Here is a 27,516-nt window from a genome sequence, read left to right as displayed (position 1 = left end):
ATCTGGAAACGTAACCAAACCTTTGAAATCAAAAGCCACGTGGTAAAAATGTAACTATCTTCTTGTTTCCCCACTTTGTTTTGCGGTTGGAGGCTCAACGTAAGATTTGATAGGCAACAGATAATTATTAGCAGCTCACATACTATTCTTGAGGAGAAAATAAAGACATTAACATATAGGGGAAAAGAGAGAAAACATTTCTTTTAGATACCTCTTTTTTGTTTGTTTGCTTGTTAAAATGTGATAACTAATTCTTTTCTTTGGCTATTAAGTCAAAGCATAAAGAACTCAGCACATTAACCACAATTAAATAAACTAGTATTTACAGAGAAAAGATGCTGGAGAATGAGCTACACCACTCACTTGTCTGATTAATTTCCATGAATTCTAACAAAAATAAGCCATTTAAATACTTAAAATTGAGTTACAGTTCATGTAAGCTATGAGTTAGAAATGGACCTGGGATGTTTGAAAACATACTTAAATTAAATACCAAAAAAATGAGACAAAAGTTGCCATATTCATTTTTCTTCCTATACACAGACACCATTGCTTTTGTAGAATCTTATGTGTAATATCCTTCCTACTGCATACACTAATTCTACATAACCTTAGCTCTCCAAACAAAGAGAGGAATTAGAACTCACTGATTGTCATTTATACACACTACTATAATGTAGTGGCCAAAATTCATCTGAGGTTCACCTCAGAACCGACTTTGCGGCGTGCATCGTCATCCAGCTGCTGTTTGAGCCATTCCAAAATTGAGAAAAGATGGCCAAAAATCAACTGCCATGTTCTGTGGACTGAGCAAAACCCTAAAATATTCCTACTGTCGCTCAGTCTGTGTTCAGTTTCCTTGTGAGGGAAAAGGTGTTCTCATGAAAATATCACAAATTTGTTTTAGAAACACAGTACCTTCATCAAATGATATTAACCCTAGTCAACGCCCACCCTGGTTTACACTGGTATTATCTGCTTTTATAAACACATCAACACACAATGCTAAAATAGGGGGTGGGTGGGGGGAGTTCATTTAAAACCATTAAATGATATACAGACGTACAACTAAAAAAGTACAGTATGGAAATAACATTCCCCCAGCTGCTTATCCAGTACATCAATTTGCGCGGCTTGTATTTTTGAGAGTTTTTGTCTTGTTGCACCGGTGTACACTTCCCGTGCTGACCCTCCAACCTGGAACACTTAGAGAAGTCATGGAGACTGAAAACATGTTTTTCCTGCTCTGTAATCCACTTTACCAGCCCGTTTCCATATCCTGAAAGGTATGTAAACTTAAGTGCAGCACTAGGCGTCCATACAAATGATCCTTTCAGAATTCTTCCATATTTGTTGAAACGTTAGGGGTTGCTGGGTTTGAATCTTGAGAAATGGCAGCAACAGTGACAATTCTTGGAGAACCAAGAACCTCAGTAACTGAAGAGTCCAGTTCTGAGGTAACAATAGCAAGGGCTGTTCCACCACCCTTCTTGTTCTGGTGAGTTTTGACATGTTTTGAGAGATGGTCACTTCGCATGAACCTTTTAGAACATTCTGGGCACTCAAATCTCTTTTCACCTTTTTTAAAAGAAGAAAAAACATCAAAATGTTACAGAAAGACAGCACTGAGCCCTGCTTGATCATTTGAATCTGACCCTTTTCTATTCAACAGGACAGAAAGTGTCTTTATGAAGCATCTTTAAAAGGATACAATGCTTTCTTCTCTACCTGTCTGGCTTCCAGGTGTGTTCTGTTCAGTCACAGGCAATCTACTCTTCACTACTAAAATGTTCTCAGCAAATGTTTGCTATGCTGCCACTTTCTGATGAGAAGTTTGAATTTCAGGTCACCAAACTTCCATAAACCTGACAGAGTAGGACATGTAAAAGACCTGAAAGAATGACTTGATAGCGTTTTTAAAGTACACTTTTGTTATTTAGACTAGAGTGATGAGAAGGGAATTTGGGAACAGGAATACCAAAGCTCCATGAGGATATATGACATCTATGTCAAGAGAGATAAATTCTACATACTAGGAAGTCCTGTCACTGTTCAAATTTAACCAGCTCTTAGACTTCAAGTGCTGCCTTCTGATGCTTTAAGTTGGTGGGGTGAGGGGATGGGGAGGCACACCTTCTTGAGGCTAGAAATATGAAAGCTGATAAAATTTCCAGTTCTTAAAATATCCAACTTTCCAATTTGAACTGTTAAGAGAACTTGCTTTTCAAGCTCTCATTTGAAATGTCAAGAAACTTCCCCAGAAGACCAAATCTGATATATGACTAGGTTAACAAATGTCTTAAGGACTGAGCTAGTCCAAGTGAGAATACCACGACCCTGGTCCATTGCCAGTCCTACAAGTCTAATGTGTCAAATTCAGATCAAGCATCCCTAATGTACATCAGCTATACATCTGTAGGTAGAGAAAGCCAGTTTGGACTGCTCTCATTGTATTGATTCGATCTCACAGCCACCTTGAACTGATGAAAACTCAAATCTACTATCTCCTCTGTTTTAAAGTTACTATATTTACATTTTAAAGCGATAACTTTAATATCACTGTTGAACCATGGCCATTATGATTCAGACTTCCTGTACTATGGATACAGAGAGGGCTGACCAACCTGTGTGGGTTCTTCTGTGCCTTTGTAACTCATCACTCCTGGTAAATCGCTTGCCACAAAAAATCCAGTTGCATACAAATGGTCTTTCACCGGTATGCCAGCGCAGATGTGCTCGGAGATGAGATGTCTTGCCATACACTTTTCCACATCCTTCAATATGGCAGATGTGTTGTTTCTTTTTTCCTGGCTCATTGGTGCCTCTAAAAAGACAAAATTTAAAGAGGTTGTTAAGCATTGGAATGTGCTGCCCAGAGAGGTGGTGGAGTCATCGTCCCTGGAGGTGTGCAAGAAGGGATTGGACGTGGCACTTGGTGCCATGGTCTAGTAGTCACGAGGTGTTGGGTGACAGGTTGGACTTGATGATCTTTGAGGTCTTTTCCAACCTTATTGATTCTATTATTCTATAATTCTATGATTATATTCTACAATCTTATTAGCTACTAGGGAAAATGTTTCAGGATAATAGCAACAACTATAATCCCCTGTTTAGGAAGAAAGGTCCAAACATACTTTCTAATAGAAAACATTCAAATACAGGCACTATGAGGCAAGCTGGGATAAGATGTCTAAATATGTACTGATAAAATTTACATTTACCTTCCTTCTCCTTCTCTGCAATTAGGACATGAGCAGGCAACTCTTCTCAACCTCTTGCCAGGTTGCACTTCCTGATCAGAGGCTTGTTGAGCTTGTTGCAGCTGCACTTGTGTTATCTGATCAGGACTAACAGCACCAATTGCTGCATTAGCAATGCCACCTACTGCTACAGTAACCGGAGCTATTGTGGCTTGCTGTACTTTTACTCCATCCTGTCCTTGCTGTTGACCTGTAAAACATGTAAGTGTTTGTATCTTTTATTAGTCATTTCAGTAAGCAAAATGCACAAATAAACTTCACATGCTTTATAGAACAAAAATGCACCTCGAGTGCAGGGAAGCCACAAAACAAACAATAAATCCAGCCATTCTCCTGAAGCATTACCATGGTATTTACCTGCTAGCTTCGGCAGCCCTGTGTAATGCAATTTGTTACTTGAACAGTACAAGACTGCAAATTACTGACTGACACTAAGAAATGTGAATGAGTTTAATAAGGCTTTTCTTTTTCTCAGAAGCTGAGAAACCATTAAACAAAACCTTACACAGAAGTACTGTTAAATCCATTGCAAATTAACATCTCAATCTCCGAAAACACAACTGCAATCAGAAGATTACAATTAGCTACTTCTTAAAAGTTGCTTTATGATACATTGTCACTTCTCCTACAGCCTATCCTGACAGCATTGAGCCACCAAGAAACTTTCATAAAGGAAAAGAAATGTTGTAGGACCAGACTTGAACAAACTAGCATACCAGAGCTTTGTTGGGTTGGTATTTTTTTCAGGATTCTCCATCAGGGATGGGGTAGTGTTGCTTATACACACAAACTAAGGGAGAACAAGTTGGAGAGCAGCCCTGCAGAAAAATATCTGGAGGTCTGAATTGATGGCAAGATGCATAGGAGTCAACAGCGTGCCCTAGAATCCAAAAGCACCAGCTGTCTTCTGAGGTGCATCAAGCACAGCACAACTAGCTGCTCAAGGCAGGTGACCACCCCACACTACATACTTGTGTGGCCCCACCTCCAGTACTGGGTGCAGTTTTCTGCACTTCATCATAAGAAGGATGTCAAAATATTAAGAGTGTGACCAGGATGGTGAAAGGCCTTGAGGGCAAGACTAAAATGAGTATCTGAGGTCACTTGGTTTGCTCATCTCAGAGAAGAGAAGGCTGAGGAGTGACCTCATCACAGTCTTCAACTTCCTCACAATGGGGAGAAGCAGAAGGGAATGTGCTGATTTTCTCCCTCTGGTGACCAGCAACAGGACATGTGGGAATGGTATGAAGCTGCATCAGGGGAAGTTCAGACTGGACATCAAGTAAAGCTTCTTTGGTTGGCTGGTCATTGGAATAGGCTTCTCAGGGAAGTGTCAGAGTTCAAGGAGTTTCTGGATGATGCTCTTAGTTTTAGGTAGTAAGGAGCAGGGAGTTGGACTCTATGATCCTTTAGGCCCCTTCTAACTTCAGTTATTCCATGCTTTTATTTTGCAGAAGGGAGAATGTTTCCAAGAAGACTGGAAAAGCAGCCTGACTGAATCAAACAGAATTCTAAGACTGACTTGATGAAATAAGAATTCAGTGTCATTACAAATTCATTGATCTCACTGGCTTTCTTGATCAAAGGGCATCAGGATTATTGCCAGATATTAAAGCAAAGACAATTCCAACCTAGGTAAGAAGTGCAGTTTCTTGAGAAGCAGAGTAGTATTATGTTTGCTTAAATAGTTAGTACTATATGGTCTAAGAAAATAATGTGACAAACTAAATCTAACACAGAGATAAGACTTCCAGCCACAGACTGACAGCACTGCATGGCAGTCCTGCCAGGAACAGGAAGGGGACAAAGTATCATTAGATGCTGTGATTTTAAAACAGTTCATAGTAAGAGGAAATACCAGCTAGTTACTGAGAGTGTAATGACCAGCATTGCTTAGAATAGACTGTGATATTTTAAGGCATGAAAGCCTTCAGTACTGAAGCATTAATTTAAACCTTAGAAATCCCTTGGAGGTAGTATGTTTCAGAGAAATCAAATGAGGTTCAAACTTCTCAAGCCTCTATGACAGACACCATCAATGGGGATAAGACTTCTAAGAACACTCTGAAGTGTAAACTGCCTAGCTACCAAGCGAGTTCATATAGAGCACTGCAAGGGATAATGACTACTCCCTTCCTGTGGCAGCTGAGGAGCAATATATGCTTGGCTATCTTAAAGAACACAGCCACAAATGAAATCCAACACACCACCTACCACCACCACATACATGCTGACAGATTAGGACTAAAGAACATAATGTACAGAGGACCTCCCAAAGTGAGTTGACTGTCCGCTAACAGGCCACTATAGGCTACAGGAAATAGAATAAATCTCTCATGTGCCTAAGTCAGTACCAGGCTATTTTCACCAGAAGAACTAACCAAATTTTCCAATTTACCACTCTTGATTTCCATCTGGACCTTGTACCTGATCTGCCCAGATATGAAAAAACATTAATTCCTTGTTTTATTAAGCAGGCCACAAGTATTGACAGATGCTGAATACTTTCAGATCTCTGAAAAGGCCAAAATCAGATGAGGTACCTTTGAGTTCCACTTGCTGTTGGACAGATAAAGAGAAAAATAAAACAACAACAACAACAACAGAATCATTATAAAGCCTGGTATTTGCAACAGAGGAATCACAGAAAAAGAATTACAGACTTAATCTTGAGTGCAGAATCTCCAGATGCAAAGACAGAGTCTTTATCTTCAGAATAGCAATGTACTGGAAATAAATTTATTTCCCATATTCAAATGGGAAAGAAAAAGAGTCAAAGGGATCCTTGAAGGAGAACAGCATAAGGAGAATATTTGGATAAAAATGCAAATATTAGTGGATTTGGTATAAAAATATTTGTTATAAATACAAATAGGTTTTAACAGTGGTAGAAGAAGATAGAAGAGCTTCCAGAGAAAGTGCTAGTCCAGAGGCAACTCCTTGTCAAGCTGTCAAGCTGCTGAAGTACTGAGTGCCACCAACAGCCAGCCAGTCAAAAAAGCTTGATGATTTTTGTTATATCTCATGCTCATCTTAACATGATAACATGACTGCTTGTGGTGAAAACCAACTGCAGGTTTTGGTTAGCCAAAGGTAGATGAATTAACAGGAAGAACTTCCTCAGCCTGTAGTCTTTCACAGAGCACGAATCACTCTCTGTCTTTTAAAAAAACCCAAGATGCAAACTCAGTTAATTCACAGAGCAGCACAATAAATGATGAACCTAGGAACGGTCACTGCAAAAGATAAAGATGTAACAGACATTATGGCCACACCTACTGCAGCCTCTTATGCTAATTTCACTATCAGTTATGTTTTCAAGTACATTAATAAAAATTAGCCTTTGCCATTTGTGTGTTAGAGGGATGACTCCATCCATGCCACAAAGCCCTAATACCTAACCACTCTGTGATCAGAACACAGCTGAACAGCACAGTTTTCTCTCAATTTTCCCTTTTTTCTCTCATTTTCTTGAATAGATAAAGTTTCATTCCAACTTCCCTCCAGCTGTCAGACCAAGGCTTTCCAAGGAAGATGTAAATTGATGCACATTGAATAGGACAACTCCTATTTTGACTCCATGGCTAGTGCCAGTGATAAACATCCAATACAGCTCTTGCTGGATCTGATCAACCAATGCTTATGGGGGAGTCTGTTCAGCACTTCTAAAAATCCAGTCTGTTGTGCTGGTTAGATAGAAACCAACTTTCAGTCTCTAACTCAAGAAACAACCAACCACACAAGAATCTTCTAATACTTCTTCAGAACATCAAGTACCATTGCTGCCACATACTTCTACCTGCTCTGAACTTTGCCTCCCCTACCCATGTGAGGATCACACTTATCAAGGATTCTATGGCATCACTACTGGGCTACCACTTTAATATATTTATTAAACATAGTGATATATTTGAGTGGAAATTTTCACAACAACTGGAAAGCTGCCAATAAAAAATACAGAAGAGAAAATGTCAAAAGTAAGGCTGCTTGGGCAGTCAATTACGTTATCCACATAGTTTCAGTTAAAGAGTAATTAAACGACTGTTCTTTAGATACCATTAACAAAGTTATTACCTTTTCTAATGTGAATGTTGATTTTCTTCTTTAAATTAATATCATAAAGTTATTTTAAACTCCCTTCCCTTAGATTACACTTACTAAATTCAGAGCAAAACGTTCTGAAAATATCACACAAATAGTCTTATTTAAAGATCCAGGCCACAATATTCAAATAAGCAAATGTCTATGTTTTGAGTTAAGAGAGTTACTGCAGGAAGCAGTCTTAGCTGATAAATAAATCTTTGCAAGAGATGTACATAAATGTCAGAAAACACTGGAAGTTCCAAAATGTAATTCCTGGACTTAATTTTTGTTTTGAACTCCTGGAAGTGCATCCTGACAAGCTAACACACTAGTAATATATGGAATATATACAGAATAGAGAGAAATGCATCTATTCTAATTTTAAAGTTATTAAACATTAAATGCTTTATTCTTATTGAAAGCTTTATTCTTGTTGAATGCTTTATTCTTGTTGGACCTGTTGTCAAATCTTTGCTTTTGAAGAAAAACTCAGAAAATGTTCATGAAAAAACTGAGCAAACATGCCCTGGCTACATCTCAACCAGAGCCTGCTCTAGTCTTGAGTTGCATGAGAATTTGATTTTTTTTTAACTACATCACAATCCATAGTGGATTCTAGTAAGGGCTTTAACTTTTACATAATTTTATACTCATGAAGGGAAGATAAAGGAGTTTCATTATTTCTCAAACCAGCTTTACTCTAGATATAAATTGGATTTTTATTTGAAATAAACCCTGCCTATTCCAAAAACAGGTGGCTGAGACAATGCTACTCATACAGGAAGAGAATGATCTCCTGACACTTTCTAGATGGACAAAAAAGACCTATTAAAAATAATCCATACAACTTTTTACTAGGGGCATTAGAACACCATTTAAAGTGTTCCAGAAATTCTGCTACAATTGTGAGAGCACTTGACATTGCTTCTTCCTGACACATTCCAAACCACAAGGCTTGGTATCACTACACTTCACCATCTGCAATCAAATGTTCCAGTAGAAAGAGTACATGTTTCAATACAGATTTGAGAGAGGGGTCTAAACAAACCATTACATGAGAGAATAAAGTCACACTTCACATCATCTAAGTTACTGCAAGAGACTTGTAAAAGCAGTCACCACATATTTACATTTAGAAGATAAAAGGTTTTTCTCAGGTTCCCAAAATTTCCTCAGTAGTGATTTCCTGAGACTGTGAAAGTCTTGATTAACAAAATAATCACTGAACTTGTACATGACTTAACATTATCGTACATGCAGTCCAGTTACAGCTGTGAGTTACAATAAAATGCTAGTGTAAAAACTGATACCAACTACTCCACTGCATTTCATTTTCTGTCAGGTCTGAGTTCTCAGTACTGCAAAATCTGAGGCACCTGTCTACAACCAGAGTGGCTAATGTTGGAAAAAAGATAAATCAATTTGTTCAACTGCATATTCTACAAATGAAAGAGAAGGTTGCAACTGACATTCATAATTTAATGTGCATTACTACAGAACAGCTAAGTAAAGTTAATGACACTCTGCAGAATTCCAAAGCTCTACAATCATCACAGCTAATACAGCAATTCAGCCACTCAACAACTTACTGATGCAAAGCAATGGGAGAAAAGAGGTTTCTCATCTACCCTTCCCCTGTGTGCACGAAGTGCAGTCAGCTTGCAAACAGTATTCTTTCCACACAATGACATACAGGCAGTTTTTAATGGGATATTTTTATACATTTACAGTATTTAAATATTTAAAATATTAACAAAACTTTATAATTATATTTATGTAGCATGCAGAAATACAGAATGCTTTAAGATGTAGCCAGGATTTTAAAATGTAAACAAAAGCCTGTGGTGCTAATTTAGTTGGAGACAATTATTTTTCCAAACAAAATCAATTAAGAAGGAGGTTTCTTGCTGAAGAATGAATTGCAAATTGTTCTTTAAAATTAAATATATGTGAAAATACCACCTTTCAGACTTTACATAGAAGACAATGTGATTCACTGCCATTTGAATTGTATGCAAACAGTTCTGCCCTGTATCCTACCCTGAAGCGGTGGTTTATGAAGAAACAAACATGTGACCAAGGGAAAATTCCCCAGAACAGAAAGTGTACAAAGGGCTGATGCCAGGGAGCCACATCTGCAGAGAAGATCAGTTTGGAACAGAGAGAGGAATTGGATCCTTTCAACTAGAACAGGACACTACAGTCATCATAGCACAGCATTGTGTCCAAATGCTACTACAAGAGGAAAGTTTCCAGGGCAAACTGCATTATCAACTAGACCTTTGTCTTTTCTACCTCTAGAGGGGCACTGCAGCAAGAATCTATCTTTTGACTGTTGCTGATTTTGACAAGATTGGTACAAACTTATTCTCTCCCCCAAAAGCCTCCTGTATCAAACATCTCAATGTGTTCAAAACTAATGAACAGCATCATCATTAGCTTCTGTGAAAAATACTACACTTTTAAGCATGAGACTTAAAGCCATAAAAAGTATGGCTGACAGTTTGAAACATCTTCAAAAACCTGAAGACTTCTTCCTTTTGTGCAAGAATCCTAATGGCAACACAAAGACAAAACAATGCCCCTAAAGTTTCTCAAAAGTTACTTTAATGACTTCTCAAAACCATAAAGATTTACTCAAGTGCTTTAGGATAACCTGAAGCCACTTCAGTACTCTGAGATGGAAAAGTTTTCCAGAGGCAGTATCTTTCTGAACTCCAGTTTTCTTTTTTTTTGCTTTATTAAACATAGGACAGAGCTACCACAAATACAACACAGAAAGAACTATACAGAAATGGCATGAAAATCAACCACAGTTTCACAAAATTTAGTTCTGTACAACCAAGCAAAAATTTCAGTCAATGCAAGGCAATGCCTCTGATGGTTCTGGATGCTGTGGCTTTGGATGGAAAGAAAATATGATCAATTAGGTAATCTAAAGCAGGAGTTGGAATCAGAAAAATAACTTACACTACTGCTAAGGTGAGAGACCATTAAAAAAAACACCCTGATTTTCATCATCATTGAAAAAAACAGCCAAAAAATGAAGCACTTTTAGGATGAGTGTTCAAGTGCCCTGTAGATGAACACTGACTCCTTAGAGCAAGTAGACAACTGAAAAGCCAAGCACCAACTGTGCTCCAGGACATTAGATGCACTGTATAGAAACTAGTAACAGATCTAAGAAATAGAGGAATTTAAGTTTACTTTCATGAAATATCTTCCTCTACCCCATCACCCTGTCCCAAACCTCAGGTTATTCTACATCTTATAGCCACAACAGAACATGGCCCTGTTCTTTTTTTTCAGCTCTTCCCCTTATTCTCAAATTGGGACAGGACAAGAAGGAAACTTGTTGACTGTTGGTCCTTACACAGCCTGACTAGAGGAGCTCAAGACCTGATAAACTAACAAACCCCCCTACATGCTTATCTTACACACTTTGGCCATATGGAAACTGAAATACTGTTTGCAGGAAATTTGGTTTTGGGATCTCAGTCCAATTTCTGTGTATTACTCTGGAAATAGCAATAGCCTAATCTTGGAAGGACAGAAGGAGGCTGACATGAAAAAATTGAAGCTAAACTTTCTGTACTTGTTTTGGTTTTATGGAGGGTAGGAGTGGGGGATGTGGGCTTGGCTGTGTTTTGGTGTGTTTTTTTACTACTGTTTAGCTAGGTTACATATTTCACACTTGACTAGAAGGTTAACAAATGTCCTTGAAGTAAACATTCTGGCTACATGAAATGCTATCTTCATATTGATCAAGATGAAAATAAATATGGCTCTATGCACAGGAGGGATTAGTTAACAGGTACACACCTTCCAACAGAAAGGAAGACAGCTAACTTTAAAACTGGGTTAAGTTGTATAGCACTTGAGAATTCATTCAGAATCAATCACTGGCAAGGTGATTAAAAGTTATTATGAGGAAAAACTATTCATAAAGCATTTAAAAATGCTTTTTAGAGTAGGGCTAAATGTGCCTTGGTTTTGTATCAGCCTATGGGTAGATAGGGTAACCAATACAAAGACTGCTTTATAAAGATGTGAAAACTGTAACTTTGTTGGTTCTTGCCTGCTGAAGACTGTAGCAAAGTAACACATTGTAGAATCACAAAAGAAGGACCATGTAAATCTCTAAGATCCAAACTCTGCCATCCTCTTCTGTAATATTATTATCCCTTTAAAACCATATGCTTAAGCTTCCTTTCTGGTTCAGAAAAAAAATAATATAAAAATGAAGAGGTTGATCTTTTCACCAGTTATTCCCAAATGACCAAAGAAACCACAAAAATCAAGGTCCATCTTTTTTGAAGTTCAGTATTTCGCTGAACAGGGTAAAGTGGTCACATCATCACTTTAAACTGCTCTATAATTAAGGACAAGTCAGACTTGTACCCAACATGTATACATGTATTTCAAGTTTCCTTTTGTGTTTGTTTGGCTGCTGCTGTTGTTTTTCTGGTGGTGAGGAGCAGAAGGATATTAGTTGATCAACAAAACTACACTAGTCTGCCTAAATATGCACGTTGGGATAGCATGGCTTACCATGACCACCCGATTGAGGTATATGACTTTTACCCACTAGCAGCAGTATTAAACATTCTGAAGATGGATACAGAAGTCCACAGAACTATTTAACTATACCCTGAACTATGGTAAACTTGAATTTGGGCCAAAGGAAGTGTATGTTGGGTATTAGGAAATTTTTTTTTCCACAGAAAGAGTTGTAAAGCATTGGAACAGGCTGCCCAGGAAGTGGTGGAGTCATCCCTAGAGGTATTTAAAAGAACTGTAGGAGTGATGCTTAGTTTAGTGGTGACTTAGCAGTGCTAGTTTAATGGTTAGATTTGATGATCTTAAAATTATCTTCCAACCAAAACAATTCTGATTTCTCAAGAGACTGCAGATGTCCAGAGATGTTGTTTTGCTGAAAGTGTCATGATAAGAGCAAAATATTTATTCTAAAAAAATTACATGGTTATGCAGCTCTGATTACTTCCAAAGCCACTATACTACAATTTACAAATAAAACAACTTTTATTAGCCAAATTATTCACTTTAATCACTGAAAAACAGTGTTTTGGTAACAATATTGTTTATAATTGAAATTAACATTCTCCTTAGAACAAAGGGCAACAAAGTTGGTGAGGGGCTTGGAACACAAGCCCTATGAGGAGAGACTGAGGGAGCTGGAGGGAGCTGGGGTTGCTTAGCCTGGAGAAGAGGAGACTCAGGGGTGACCTTATTGCTCTCTACAACTATCTTAAGGGAGGTTGTAGACAGGCAGAGGTTGGTCTCTTCTCCCAGGCAACCAGCACCAGAACAAGAGAACACAGTCTCAGGCTGCACTAGGGGAGGTTTAGGCTGGAGGTTAGGAAGAAGTTTTACACAGAGAGAGTGATTGCCCATTGGAATGGGCTGTCCGAGGAGGTGGTGGAGTCACCATCACTGGAGGTGTTCAGGAGGAGACTTGATAGGGTGCTTGGTTGCATGGTTTAGTTGATTAGGTGGTGTTGGATGATAGGTGGGACACAATGATCTTGAAGGTCTCTTCCAACCTGGTTTATTCTATTCTATCCTACTTTATTCTAACACGACATCCCATTCCATACATAGTTAGACTTTTCAATAATCACCATTGCCATGCAACTTTATTAAAACAGCAAGAACTGATGCATCTTATCTACCAGTAACAAGATCACACAAAGCTAAGTTACACCGAGGAAGCTGTTGAAATCAGATTTGGAACAAGCTTCTTGCTGCCATGACCTCCCCAGAAGGTAATGGAAGAACCAACATTTGCTGATCTAAGCACCCTTAAAAAACTAAACAAAAACCCCCAACAAAACCCCAAACCAAACCAAAACCAACAAAAGAACCAACCAAACACCACCACCACAAAAAAAACCCCTACCAAAAAAAAACCAACAAAAAGAAAACCCAAATGAAAAAGACCCCCATAGTAACAGGCTGAGAAAGAAGTAGAGTATGACTCAGTTTGCTTAACATTTTCTGAACAAGAAGGTTCAGCCAATTCATGTTCTGCTCCATACGCGGTTTCCTTACAACAGAGAATGAGGGGGGCAGATGGCAAAACCTGATATTCTCAGACTGCACCTGTACTGATGGAACATTTTTATAAGACCACACACCCTACTAGGGAAATACAGTTTTACTAACATTCTTCTTTGAAGACTTAAGAGGTCACTTTTAATTCTTGAAGTTAACAGCGCAGAAACAGCTCATTAGAAGTGCATTTCACCTGGCAATCATGAACAAAGCTGGTACTTGAAATGCTTCCCCTACACACTTTATCCAGAAGTAATGATGAAGTCATACCTTGCCACTCAGAGGTCAGGCTCAAAGGGCTTGTTTTACTGAGGAATTTTTACCAGGTTATTCTCCATAGGCAATTTAGCTGTAAAAGTAGATTGCCCATTCCTTATGCATCAAGTTGAGGAACACTATATTAATAGTTCATTTTCAAGCTACCCTCACAAAGGCAAATGTTTGGTTTTCACCAGCATAGTTTGTTGTTGAGCTATTTCTGCCACTATTTTGAATTTCAGTTTAAGAAAACCCCACAACCAAAGCAATTTTGTCATTAGCAGACTAAATGCTTCTCCTATCGTTACTCTGAAGCATTTGAGAAGGACGGCAGTGCTATAATATTTAGAGCATTTTGGTTCTGCAACAATCCTCAGCTCAAGGCAACCTGAGAACAGTTGTTAAGTGACCTTTCATGACTTTGGACAAAAGTATGCCAAGTTTCTCTACTCCTCCCAACTACACCCTCAGAGTACTAAGCAGCACACTGCACAGATTTTTGTTTGCTTCTGAGAAAAATAGCTTAATTCTTTGTACATAATCTTTTTATGCAGATTCCATAGCCTGCAGCTTGCTTGAAAAGAACATCCAGAGACACACCCAATGTGTTAGATAATTAAATCAAAAATAACTCCTGCAACCATCATCCTTCAGCTCATTGGACTTCCACCCTTTGTATATATATATTTGCCACTTTGCTTGTATATACTGCAGTTATTTTCAAACCCTTTTCACCTTGTAACCACCTACAGGAATCCCTCCTTTCTTAGCTACACAAGCCACTAAGTTCTGCTTCTGGACATACTATTATATTAACACAAGCAAGGAGACCCACAGGTCTCCTGCTGTGGTGAAAATGTGTTTTCTTTCATTGAATAACACAAGGGCCATAGTTTTAGGACTTCAGACTAAATACCTTCCCCTTCCTCAATAACTAGCATATGCAATAGAGATAATAGAAGACTGTGAGTGGTATAAAGGTGAATCAGCTTATTTTTTTCACAACACAGGAGTTCAAGAACATTGAATAAAAATGTGTCTTATACAAAAATTACAACAGTTATTGCAGGTAAGTACTGAACATGTGGAAAAACTTACATGGCCAAAAAGGGACAAATTCAGAGAAGAAAATAAATCCACCAAGGATTCTTAAATATAAAAAAAAAAAAAAATATCATTTCTTGCTCCCAAAAACCTGAGCTGCAAGTGACTGAACGGTGGCAAGTGTATCTCAGCATATTCTTGTATGTATCACATTCAGTTGCCATCACACAAAGCCAGAAACCTTTGACTTTTACATTCACAAGGCCAGTTTGGGTCATAAGGGACCTTAAAGATTGACTAGTTCCAACACCCTTGCTATGGAAAGGGATACCTACTAGATCAGATTGCTAAAAGCCCCTTCCAACCTAGTCTTGAACACTTCCAGGGAGGGGGCACCCACAACTTCTCCAGGCAACCTGTTCTAGCAACTAATCACTTTCATAGCAAATGCTTTCTTCCTTATGTGCACTCTAAACCTTCTCTTTTTCAGTTTAAACTGCTGCCCCTTGTCCTGTGACTACAGGCAAGCCTTGGTGAAAAGTCCTTTTCAGACTTTCCTATAAGTTCCCTCTGTATAATGGAAGAGCTGCAATGAAGTCTCCCCAGAGCCTTCTCCAGTGTGAATAACCCCAACTCTCTCAGCCTTTTCTCACCAGAGAGGTGTTCCAGCCCTCTGGTTATCTTGACAGCCCTACTCTAGACCCACTGTAAGAGGCCTACATCTGTCTTCTACCAGGGACCCCAGAACTGGACACAGGACTACAGATGGGATCTCACAAGAGCAGAAGGGCAGAATCACCTCCTGCGACTTGCTGGCCTTGCTTCTTTTTATGCAGCCCAGGATTCAATTGACTTTCTGGGCTGCAAGTGCACATTGTCAGTTCATGTCCAATTTTTCATCTACCAATATCCCCAAGCCTTTCTCTGCAGGGCTGCTCACAATCCATTCATCAGTTTGTATCAATATTGGAGATTGCCCCAACACAGGTGCAGGACCTTGTCCTTGACCCTGTTGAATTTCATGAGTTTCGCACTGACACACTTCTCAGGCTTGTCCAAGGCCCTCTGGATGACATCCCTTCCCTCAAGCACAGAAACTGCAACACTCAGCTTGGTGTCATTTGCAAACGTGCTGAAGGTGTGGTCAATCCCACTCTGTCATTAATAAAGATGCTGAACAGCACTGGTTCCAGTACAGACTCCTGAGGAACACCACGGACTACTGACCTTCATTTGGAGATTGAGCCAAACCGATGGCAACTCTTTGAACGGATCCATCCAGTCAACTTGTCCATCAGATAGTTAATGTATAAATCCCATATCTCTCCAAGGCTATGGTGTGAGATCATGCCAATGGCCTTACATTAGTCACGGTAGATGATAATCAGCTACTCTTCCCTTACCTTACCTACCAGCATGGTCACTATGCTGGAGAAGGCCACCAGATTAGTCAGGCATGATTCCCCTTTGTGAAGCCATGTTGGCTGTCTCTAATCACCTTTGTCACCCATATGCCGTGACATGGCTTCTAGAGGGATCTGTTCTGTGATTGTAGCAGGCACAGAGCTGAGGCTGACTTCTTAGTAGTTCTCAGGGTCCTCCTTTTACCCTCTCTAAAAATGTATGCAATGTTTTTCTCTTCCCAGTAACTATTCCTGAGTTACATGCATAGTATTCCTGATGAAAGAATTTCATAGAATGTTTCAAACTCCTCTGCAAAGTCTGAACCATGATGATAGCAATACCTAAACAGTGTCTTCCATCTTTGAACAGCAAGTCATAAAACTAGTGGCTGTCACACAGGAAGAGTTAATAAAAAAAGGAAAGCCTTAAAGACAGGTTGAAGTTGGATGCAGACAAATGAGAAAAGGCACAAGACAGCAGGAGGAGACCTGAAGGTACTGAACAATTGCATAACTACTAATAGTACAATGAAAGTAGCTGCTCAGAGGCAAGAATACCTTACTAACTGACATTTCTAGAGAGTATGAAACAGAAGGGTAAGGTTCATTACATTTTCAAAGTGCCCCAATAATAACACTCAGTATTGGCCTTCATTGTCATTGATAACTGTTCTAGAGTCCACAGCACATCCCTGCAGAAGACTTAAATCTCTTCAGTTCCAGTATTGCCAGGCAACAGACAGTTCCACTGAGTAAGTCATTCCTCCAGTTTATTTTGGTGGATGGATTAAAAATTCCCCATAATTCAGACCACATCACCACTTATCTTAAACAAGATGGCTTGAACTTGAGTTGCAAGGTGATGGAGCCTGGTGACTGTTGCCTAATTCGAGTAACAAAGCTTGAACTGAGTATACATAAAACACAGTATTTTTCACTATTTTTAAAACAAATGTCTCATACACTTTTACATGGGACAAAAATCTTCATCGTCATGTAACAGAATTACTTCAAGATGTACAATTAATGTAGAAACAAGTCTGAGGTATTACTTGGGTGGTTGGGTTTTTTTTTCCCGTAAGGGCAGGTATCATTACCACCACCACCACTAGATTCCCACTGTGAGCAAAAAACAGGAAGTTCAGAAAAAGCTCAAGAACTCTTCTGAAGGCTCCAGTGAAAGAAATCTTACAGGCAGAATACAAAACATTTACAGGGAAATCCATTAGTACTCAGCATTTCATTATGGTTTAACTGGGCTGTTTTAGCTCACCTCATATTCTTCTGCATCCACAACTGTTCATATTCCATGCTATTCCTAAAACGAATATACTCCAAGTTCAATGGGCTGAGGGACAAAAAACAACTTAGCCCACCAAAAGGAAACAACTTACAAACTATTTATTTTTCTTAGAATCATCAGGTATTAAACCAGGTTCCATCCACATAATAACTTATGTTGTCAATTAACATATCTAGACAAATAAAAAGGCCTGAAAATGAGCTTTAAAAAAGGCAGAAGGTATTTTAAGAAGGGGGGGAGGAGCTATGGGGACAGGAATCCTTTGAACTTCCATCTACAGCTATCACAGCAGAAGCCTTGAAAAAAGGCAAGAGAACTATGCAGTACCTGCTTCTCCCAAGCTCGTACATGCTAAATTCAGGAAGTCACCACCTATTAACATTAAAGGTTATCTTGTTCCACAGGGAATCATGTGCAAAACAACAATTCACACAGCACATAAGAAATACAGTTCACTTTGTACAGAACTAGCTTACTTGAAGACCATGCCAGGTACTGATCTCATAGCAAGGCAGGTATTTGTAGATCCTTGCATGCTGAAGTAAACAGTTGCTTTTATGTGGTCCACTGTTTGATTAGTTCTTATTTAAATGTTTAAAAAATATGGTTTTAAGGCTCAAATACTTTTTTTATCTTCCCATCTAGCTTTCTTCTGACATATTTAATGACTCCTTTGACTGACAGTATATTCTCAGTAAAATTTCACAGCATCAAATCGGAGTAGACTGGAAAGGACCCCTGAAGGTCATCTACTCCAAACGCTACAGAAGGCTGTGCAGGACTGCATCCAGACCACTTTTGAGTTATCTCCAAAGATGGAGTCCACAACCTCTCTGGGTAACTTGTATCAATGCTCAGACACTGTCCCAGTGAAAAAGGCAATTTTTCTGTATGATTGATATGTAATGAGTTTTCCCTCGGGCCAGAAAGTGAAAAAGATGTGAGAACTCATCTTTGCCCTGATTTTTGACCACACAAAACATATAGCTCAAAATGTGATACTTACCATGGATGACATTTGAACTCTTAAGTGATAAAGGCAACAAAAACCTCCAAACATACTTACTCAGCTTGCTGGCCTTGAGAGCAGAGACTTTGAATAACAAAAGTTATAAAAAGCATACTAAAATATAATATTTATTTGAAGATTTCCATACTTTTCTCCCCAATATGCAATTTGTCTCTCTTGCAATTCAGAGCTCATCTGACACATTAAAAAAAAAAAAAAAAAAGATATCCCCAAAACAGTTCTACATAACCTCTCCATAATTTTAAGCCAAGACATTTTTGTTCATTGCAGGCAATGATTTAGAATTCTAATGCTCTACTATTTTAGTATTGAAGAAAAAAAAAGATGGTACCTAAATTACCCCACTGTAGAGACAATTAGGAAAAAACAAGCAAACAAAAATGTGTTCAGAGCTACAACACAAAGAAAAGAAGAGTTACTTCAGACAAATACTTACTGTGATTTCTTTTTCTCCCCTGCAACTTAGCTAGCTTGATCAGTTTGGCTTGGAGGCCAACATAATTTTTTTTTTCCCCCTAACAAAGTTAGAGCACCTGAATCAATGCATGGCACGAGTCCTTCACTCAGTCTTCTCCCTCACACTTTCTGGACATCCTCCATATGGCTCATTTCTAACACCTACTACTGCTCGTTTGTAGCAAATGATCCACTTCCGGAGAATTCGACTTGTGTGCAAGAATTCACACTGACAAGCTTAGGTACTGCAGAAAAAGAATGGAATGACCAGTCTGCTGATGTTGAGGTAATCTAGTGGGCTATCTTTTTTTTTAAAAAAGGTTTCCTGTAACAGTAATAGCAACAACCATTTTGAATATAAACCAGTAAATCTGAGGACGTTAATGATCAAGACAGCTTATTCCTTGTAAGTGACAAGCAAATGCTTAACTTTAGCATGCTTGTAATTTTCCATCTCATAACCCTTCTTTCCTTGAATACTTCACAGTATCACAGTATCACAGTAACTAAGGTTGGAAGAGACCCCAAGGATCATCAAGTCCAACCTGTTCCAACAGACCTCACAACTAGATCATAGCACCAAGCACCACGTCCAATCTCCCCTTGAACACCTCCAGGGACGGCGACTCCACCACCTCCCTGGGCAGCACATTCAAATGACGAACGACTCGCTCAGTGAAGAACTTTTTCCTCACCTCGAGTCTAAACCTCCCTTGGCACAGCTTGAGACTGTGTCCCCTTGTTCTGGTGCTGGTTGCCTGGGAGAAGAGACCAACCCCCTCCTGTCTACAACCACCTTTCAGGTAGTTGTAGAGGGCAATGAGGTCACCCCTGATCCTTCTCTTCTCCAGGCTAAACAATCCCAACTCCCTCAGCCTCTCCTCATAGGGCTTGTACTCAAGGCCTCTCCCCAGCCTTGTTGCCCTTCTCTGGACACGTTCAAGTGTCTCGATGTCCTTCTTAAACTGAGGGGCCCAGAACTGGACACAGTACTCAAGGTGTGGCCTAACCAATGCAGAGTACAGGGGCACAATGACCTCCCTGCTCCTGCTGGCCACACTATTCCTAATACAGGCCAGGATGCCATTGGCCCTCTTGGCCACCTGGGCACACTGCTGGCTCATGTTTAGGCGGGTGTCAATCAGCACCCCCAGGTCCCTCTCTGTTTGGCAGCTCTTCAGCCACTCTGACCCCAGCCTGTAGCTCTGCATGGGGTTGCCGTGGCCAAAGTGCAGCTACTTGATACAGCCTTAAGGACTGCACTCTTCACTCCTTCCCATGATACCATGTCTCCCATTCCCAGAGGGTAGCATCAGAAGTTTTACAGGAGAGTAGATATTTCTTTCTGTTATTTCCTTCTCTTATTTAGAAGCAACCTCTCACATTCTCAAATTTTGTTCACTCTTCGTAGCCTCAAAACCTTGGGGAACAGAAAGCATATCTTATATATGAAGAAATGGGGAAAAGGGTACTGCTCTGCTAGTAGCAGTGAAAAGTGCGGTGGAAACAACCAAAAGGCCTATCTCAGTGAGGCAAAACACCCCTCCAAGAATGATCCAACAAAAAAAAATGGAGAAAGATGAAGGAAAAAGAAAAAAATTTAAAAGGTGGAAGGAATTCAGTGGTCACAAAGTTTACTTTTAATTTCAAGTGAAACTTGGCTTCTCTGAGACCGTATTTGTGACTCATTCCCCTTCTTTGATCCTCAGTTACAAACCTCAATCCCTTGTTTTCCCAGAAGGCACTAAATGTAATCAGAGGAGCAGGAAAGATAACTGAGCAAGATGATATTCAAAATCTTTTGTTCCAGTACTTAGTAGTGCATACTAAACAGCTGTACATCATCAGTAAGCAGGAAAAAACCTGCATGCAGAAAAGTTCTTCCTGTACCCCTAAATCTAGGCTGTTCCCAAAGCATGCTTCCTAAGAAAGAGTTCCCACTTAGGTAGGGAACTCAATAGCAGTAGTAAAGCAGCACCTTCCCATCAAGAAAAAAATGTTTCCAAGGCAAATTGGTTCACAAAATATTATAGCAGCTGATCAGCTCCAGAAAACTGAAACTTCTTTTTGAACAATTTCAAACATAAGATCAGGATTTTAATTCTGATTACCCAGATTAATGTCACTGTAACACTTCCTAAGTAAGTCAGGTTTAGTGCATCCAAGCTGGCTCTCAGTATTTCAACATGCCATCAAGTGCCAAAGAGTACCATAGCATATGAAATTCTCCCAATGGCCCATGTCCTATTATCAGACTATGTTTAGTCTCATAAGTGTTTCAATTAAAAGGAACAATACTTTGCCCAGTTAAACACTTCTCATCTTAGCATATGACTATGAAAACCAGGCTGAGTCAATATGATAATAACATTTATTTATGCAGACTAGACATTAAACATGATTTTTTTTTCTCACAGTTTTATACTTAAAAACTATCTACAGTCAGGTGGTGTTGAGACAAGAGTTTATTAGAGCTACTACAACAGGAGCCTTTTACTTGTATGAAATAAAACCAAGCTTATGTAAGAGGTTATCAAATAGGCAGAGTCCCTAAATTAAGTTTTTATCTGAAATGCTAAAAGTTTGCAAGTTTTGCACAGAGTTGCCCTTGGGAGGCACTGCAGAGACCTTGCACAGGATTTACTCCAGAATTAAGCTCTGTTATCTAGCCTAGAGCCTTTTAATAGCTCCTTTCCCAACTATTAGACCAGCATAACCAAATAGACATTCATAATACATACCAAAAGTTCATCAGCAAGTACTGAAGTACCGTTACCACTACTTTTATTCTTTAAGAAAGTCACAGAAAACTATGCTCTGTATAGCACACCTTCTCCACTCAATCTCTTTGCACAACTCAAACTTGTAAGGGAACAAGTTTGGGAGCTAGTGCAGAATATAATGGATAGCTCCACACAAATGCCTACCATGACAAGACAGTCAAGTTCATATACTGTCACCATTCTCACCCTACATCCTCTATGCAGAGTCAGGAACCATACTGACTGGTTGGGAAAAGCTTGTTGGATTTTAAATATAACAAAGCTCTAACAGTCAAATCTCACGTTCATGACCAAAGTCTACAAGTCTTAAATGAGATGGAGAATGAGATCAGTTAAGAATAGTTTTTCAAATGTAAACAGTTCCATTTCAATTGACACAACCAGTAATAGTAGCTCAACATTTAGGAGAGGTGTCAGCTTCTAATATAAATGTAAATTCTAAATTTTAGTGATAAGGCATTTCTGCATAGTTAAGGGCTTGATGATTAGTAGAGAAAATCCTGAGAAAGGTATTAAAACTGTCTGCTACTCTTAAAACAGTCAAAAAAAAACCCCCACCACAAAACAACAACAAAAAAAGAAAACCAAAAACCAACCAACCAAAAAAAAAACCCAAACCCAAAAACCAACCAAACAAAAAAAAAATCCAAACCCAAACTTTGTCAGGCCACTCACCTGCAACGCTGGTAATGGTAACAGGAACTCCTTGAACTTGCACGCCTGCAGCACTCAGGTTGGCAACGCTTACTGTTTGAAGATTAGGTACTGAAGCAAGCTGGGCGGCATTCAGAGTGATGGGGGTACCAGCAACAGCCACTGGTGCAATCTGCGCAATAGTTGTGCCACCACTTGAAGATACAGGGGTAATGGTTAGCTGTTGGGGTAACCCAGCATTTTGAACTTGAAGATTTGAAAGGCTTTGCAGATTCTGAACCTGTACAGTTTGCCAGCTGATCTGCCCTGATGGTGTTAAAGTTGGAGCCCTGATGAGCACCTGAGTTGGACTCACTGCCTGCAGCTGAACGTTCTGCAAAGGCTGCTGCTGGATGGTCTGTATAGTCTGCCCTGACTGGAGCTGAAATGACTGTGGAGGAATGGCCTGAATAATCTGCTGTTGAGGTTGCTGGATCTGTATCTGCTGCAGAATCGGTTGACCTACAATTTGGACCTGTTGAAGGGAACCTGGCTGATCCTGAACATTCTGTAGTCCATTGGACTGAAGCTGACTGGAGCTTTGCGCTTCGGAGTCTGTAGCAGTTGTTTGAGGTTCTTCAGTCGTTTGCTCTGAGCTGCTGCCTGCTGTACTCGTGTATTGGCCTGTTTCTGCAGAGCTTACCAGTGTGTCACTGCTAGTTAGAGACGTAGAGGCAGTGGTCGTAGGGGTGGAAGATGAAGAAGGAGACTCTGGCATTGTAGTAGCAGAGGCAGAAGTGGCAGGCGTAGATGCTAGCTGATTTCCATTGGAAACTCCACTCTCAGTAGATTGGCCAACTTGACCTGAACTTCCTCCAGCTGCTACACTGTTTATCACAGGCAATGCTAGGGTTACCCCACCAATGTTTATAGGTAATGTAGTAACAACTTGTGCCTGCGTACCCGGAATAGTTTGCAGTTGCAGTGGTATGGAAACGCCAGGCCTGATCTGGACTGGAACTGTCTGATTTGCTAGATTTTGAGCAATAACGTTCCCCGAAGTGGTCCTATTTGCAGTTGTGAGGATAGCTTGATTATTCCCTGCAGGAATAAGCTGAATTTGACCCTGTATGTCCTGTAAACCAGTAGCATTAGATGGATTGATTTGCAGCTGCTGACCTTCCGTTGTCTGAATCTGTGGGATCACTTGGTATTGGACACTGCCACTTGGATTCTGTACTTGAATGACTTGGAATTGTCCAGGGGTTGTTGAAGAAGAATTGCCTGATTTGGTTTTCGAAGGAGATGTACTTCCATTATTACTGTTGGTGGGACTCGCTGCATTCGAAGCACCAGAAGATCCTTGTTGAGCAACATTATTCTCTTTTGAAGCAGAAGGAGCAGTGGCAACAAGCTGCCAAGCATTGCCAGCAAGCTGAGTTGTTACCAATTCTAACTGTTGTGGCTGATTCTGAAGCTGCACTAAACCTTGATTTGGATCTATAATAATCTGCTGCTGGCCAGTTCCTTGATTCTCACCAGGAGTTCCTATTTTGCTGCAAGTGGCTGCTAGCAAAGCAAGAGGTGAAGGCTGAGAATCCTATCCATAAAGAGAGAAAACAGAACAAATTCAGAAGAGCAGCAGTACGAACCATTAGAAGTAAGCATTAAGGTTTACACAGGAAGCAGGAATCAAAAAAAAAAGTGCTTCTGCATAGAGAGCAATGGTCTAGCTCTGAATAAGGAAGTATGTATTTCTGTAAGTAATTTTTACATTCAAAGCCCTCAATTATCAATTTATATGTGACAGCCAGGACCTCAACCACATCCTCAATACAGTAATACAGTCCTTTTTTTTTTTTTTTTAACCCCTATAAGTAAAGAAAAATGTAAAAAGCAGCTAATAACTGCAAAATATAAACAAACACCTCATCCCGCTCCAAGTCCAGGCAGTAAAAACGTTGCACCCAACCAACTATGCTTCATCCAACCTAAAGAAAGATGCCCTGAGCAGGAAAGGCTGTTAGCTGCACATTTCATTTTAAATGCTAATAGTTTGGGCACTTCCCTATTCGGGTGTGTGTGCTTTACCTGTGAGCCTCCAGTTTTCCCTTTTTTATTATTATTGTTGTTATTCTCTGCCTCGGGAGATTTTTCTCCCTCTGTGGGCATAGTTTCCTCCTTCTTTTGATCTGCAAAAATATCAAGTGTAACAGGTTAATTATTCACCTTCACTTGTACAGTAACAAAACCTACGAGCATATCCTTTTTGGTTCCCAGCTTGTCGCATTTACCTCTTCATAAAAACAACAGCGCAAATCATTATTACAAAAGAACGACTCCTAAGAAAACGTGGTTTGAAACCCAACCCATGGGGGCTGGAGAGTTAACACCCAGAAAGGGGAGGTTTGGTTTCCTCTCCCAGAGACAGCAGGAAAAAACCACCCACAACCCTCCTCCTCCTCCTGCCCCCTAAAGCATCGACGGCCACTCAGTGGCCGTCGATGCTTTAGGGGGCAGGAGGAGGGTTGTGCATGGGAGGGAAAGAGGGAGGAAAAGAGGAATGAAGGAGGGAGGGATGTGCACAAGAGGGAGGGTTAGCGAAGAAAGGGGGAATGGAGGAGGGAGGTAAGGAGGCAAGTCGGAGGGGCTGGCAGGGGAGGAAGAGAAGAAAGGGGGCATAAGAGGAAGCAGCACAGATGGGTGGAGGGGCAGCAAGAGAAGATCGGGGTAAGAAGGGGGAGAAACAGAGAAGAAAAGGGGTAACCCGGGAGGGCGGGATAGAGGGGGGATGAAGGGTGGAGGGAGGAGCAGAGGGAGGGAGGGGTGTGCACAGGAGGGAGAGAGGGAGGGGGTTACATACCGCTCATCCCGCATTAATGCCCCGCTGAGGCGCCGCTCTAGGGGGGAGGAGAAGGAGGAGGAGGAGGCGGAGGGTGGGGTGGGGGTAGCGGGGAGAAGGCCGGTCGCAGCCCGAGCTGGGAGGAGCGGGACGGCCTATTTTTCCACGAATGGCCGCCGCTGGGCTGTGGCGTAGCTGACTCTCTCTCCGCCCGCCGCCGCCGCCGGCCTCAGCCCGCCGTCTTGAGTGACAGCTCCGGGCCGGCCAGGCTGCGAGGCGGAGGGAGGGCGAGTGGCGGCGGGGGCGGGGCCCGCCGGGGCCCGGCTGACGCCCACTGAGCAGGAAACCGAGCCCAGCCGCCAGCCTCTCCGCCGCCCCTCTCCGCCTCAGCCTGGCTCCCCACGCCGGAGGCAGAGGGGGCGGGGCGGGGGCGGGACGCGGCGCCCTGCGAGCCCGGCCCCGGCAGGCAGCGGGGCAGGCGGCAGCCTTCGTGGTCCTCCTCCTCCTGCTGCCGCTTCTGCTCCTCCTCGTCTTCTGGCCACCCGCGCCGCGCGCCGGGCGAGAGGGGGCGTGGCCACCGGGGCGCGCGCTTTGAGGCGGGGGCGGAGGGCCGTGGCTGCCCCCGGCGCGGGCGGGCGGCCCTGGCTCCCGCGCTCGTGCCGCTCTTGACAGCGCGAAGGGAGGGCAGGCGAAGGGCGGGGCTCGGCTGCCGCGGGGCGGGGCCCGGCTAAGCCGTGGCCCTGGGGCTGCCCCGCGGCCCGCCGCGGCTCGGTCGCTGATTGACAGCGCGCGCTCTCCGGCCTCCAGCAAATCCGGCAAGGGGCGGGCGGGGCCGCGCGCAGCGCTGGCCAACCCGGTGACAGCTGCCCGCCTCGCGCGCTCATAACTGACAGCGCGCGGGAAGCCGCGCCGCAGCTTCCCCTGAGGCGCAGCTACCCTCATCGCTCCGCGCAGTAGCCTGCTGGCGCGCTACTCGTTGGTTTTCTCAGCCCGGCCGGCTGGAGAGGGAGGGAAGAGTCGAGACCGCTATGGTTTTCATGTGGAAGCCAGGGCCTACTCCCTTACTTTTGCCCCGCTCCGCTATTTTGTAACAGCTTTGCGAGCCAGCCCTCCTGCCTGGGCACCCAGCTTGGAGCGAGGCAGGGACAGGGCGGCCCAGGGATTTCTGGCACACCTGCTGGGGATATTTCCCGCAGCCGGGGGCGAGAGGGCGGGAACTGGCTTCTGCTCTGCCCATTGGCTCGGCAGCGGCGGCAGGCGCACACAGCACGCCGGGATGTGTAGTTCTGGGTGGCTCCGTGTAGCTGGTACAGGTCGCGCAGAGCGGCAGCCACGCATGCGCAGAGAGGGCGGCTGGAGGCGGAGGCTTGTAGGGGGTTGCTGGCGGCAGGTGCTGTTGGGCGCCGTCAGCTGCTGGCCCGAGTTGCCGTGGCCGCGTAAGCTGAGGGCGGGAGCCGGGCCGGGTCGGGTCAGGTCAGCGCTTTGCTTAGCCTCGCTGCAGATTTACAGAGCGGCAGTCTGCTGCTGGCAGCCTGTGGTGGGCTAGTCTGGTTGTCGTTGCAATAAAATCAGATAAACTATTGTTACGCTGCCGGTTGCCTCCAGTTCGCATACTGCCCGTTACCTGTCGGGTCAGGGCCCGTGCAAGCTGGCTGGTGGCGTTTCCCACTCAGCCACACTGGTTTGAAAAGACAGAAAAGTAAGCTAAAACTGGCTGTAGTGTGATGGAAGAAATGACAAAAGCTAGCGGCATGACAAAGCCTGTTTGCCCTGTTTCAGTTCAGAAGAAATTTGATTACAGTGGTACACATGTGCAGCTCTTGTCAGTTTAAATTTTCTATACTACATGCCCAAATTCTTTGTCAAGTAATACAGGTCAGTGTGCCTACCACAGGTCGGTGACAGAAGCGCCAAAGAATTTCTTTACCAGCTGTTCAACAGTTTCATCCCTCAAAGGAATGAGGATGCCCTCCATCTCCAACACAGGCCTCCAGCATGCCCTCTGAAAACAGGAAATGCAGAAATTCCAAGCTAGTCCATCACAGTAAGAAAATTATTCAGAAGTGAGCATGCTGCAGGCTGTCCACCAGGCCACTGATACAGTCAGAGCACACAGAGTTATTTGCCATTGGAATGGGCTGCCCAGGGTGGTGGTGGAGTCACCATCACTGAAGGTGTTTTAAGAAGAGACTTGGTGCCATGGTTTAGTTGATTAGATGGTGTTGGGTGATGGGTTGGACTTGATGATCTCGAAGGTGTCTTCCTACCTGGTTAATTCTATTCTATTCTAGATGTACCAGAAAAACACCTTAAAAATGCAAAACAAACTGTGTTCAGATAAGCAAA

At 42.0% G+C, this 27,516-nt stretch overlaps 1 protein-coding gene across 1 annotated transcript; it reads right to left on the bottom strand.

Annotated features, from left to right (window-relative positions):
- Positions 1 to 215: 215 nt before the first annotated feature.
- Positions 216 to 25,698, bottom strand: SP4 (Sp4 transcription factor). The gene is made up of 6 exons (XM_054161173.1): positions 25,192 to 25,698; positions 24,420 to 24,520; positions 22,371 to 23,928; positions 3,222 to 3,450; positions 2,625 to 2,824; positions 216 to 1,578 (listed from the first exon to the last, which is right to left on the bottom strand). The coding sequence occupies exons 1-6, from the start codon at positions 25,196 to 25,198 to the stop codon at positions 1,334 to 1,336; spliced, it is 2,340 nt and encodes a 779-aa protein (XP_054017148.1). The 5' UTR covers positions 25,199 to 25,698; the 3' UTR covers positions 216 to 1,333.
- Positions 25,699 to 27,516: the final 1,818 nt, after the last annotated feature.

The sequence above is a fragment of the Dryobates pubescens genome, chromosome 4, assembly GCF_014839835.1.
Source record: "Dryobates pubescens isolate bDryPub1 chromosome 4, bDryPub1.pri, whole genome shotgun sequence".
NCBI lineage: Eukaryota > Metazoa > Chordata > Aves > Piciformes > Picidae > Dryobates > Dryobates pubescens.
Note: the sequence above shows the minus strand (reverse complement) of the source record. Positions and strands in the feature narration are given on the sequence as shown.

Coding starts and splice junctions, on each gene's coding strand:
- SP4 (XM_054161173.1), bottom strand. Junction 23,929..24,419: donor GGAAAACTGGAGGCTCACAG/GTAAAGCACACA, acceptor CTTTATGGATAG/GATTCTCAGCCTTCACCTCT. Junction 2,825..3,221: donor TGCAGAGAAGGAGAAGGAAG/GTAAATGTAAAT, acceptor TTGTCTTTTTAG/AGGCACCAATGAGCCAGGAA.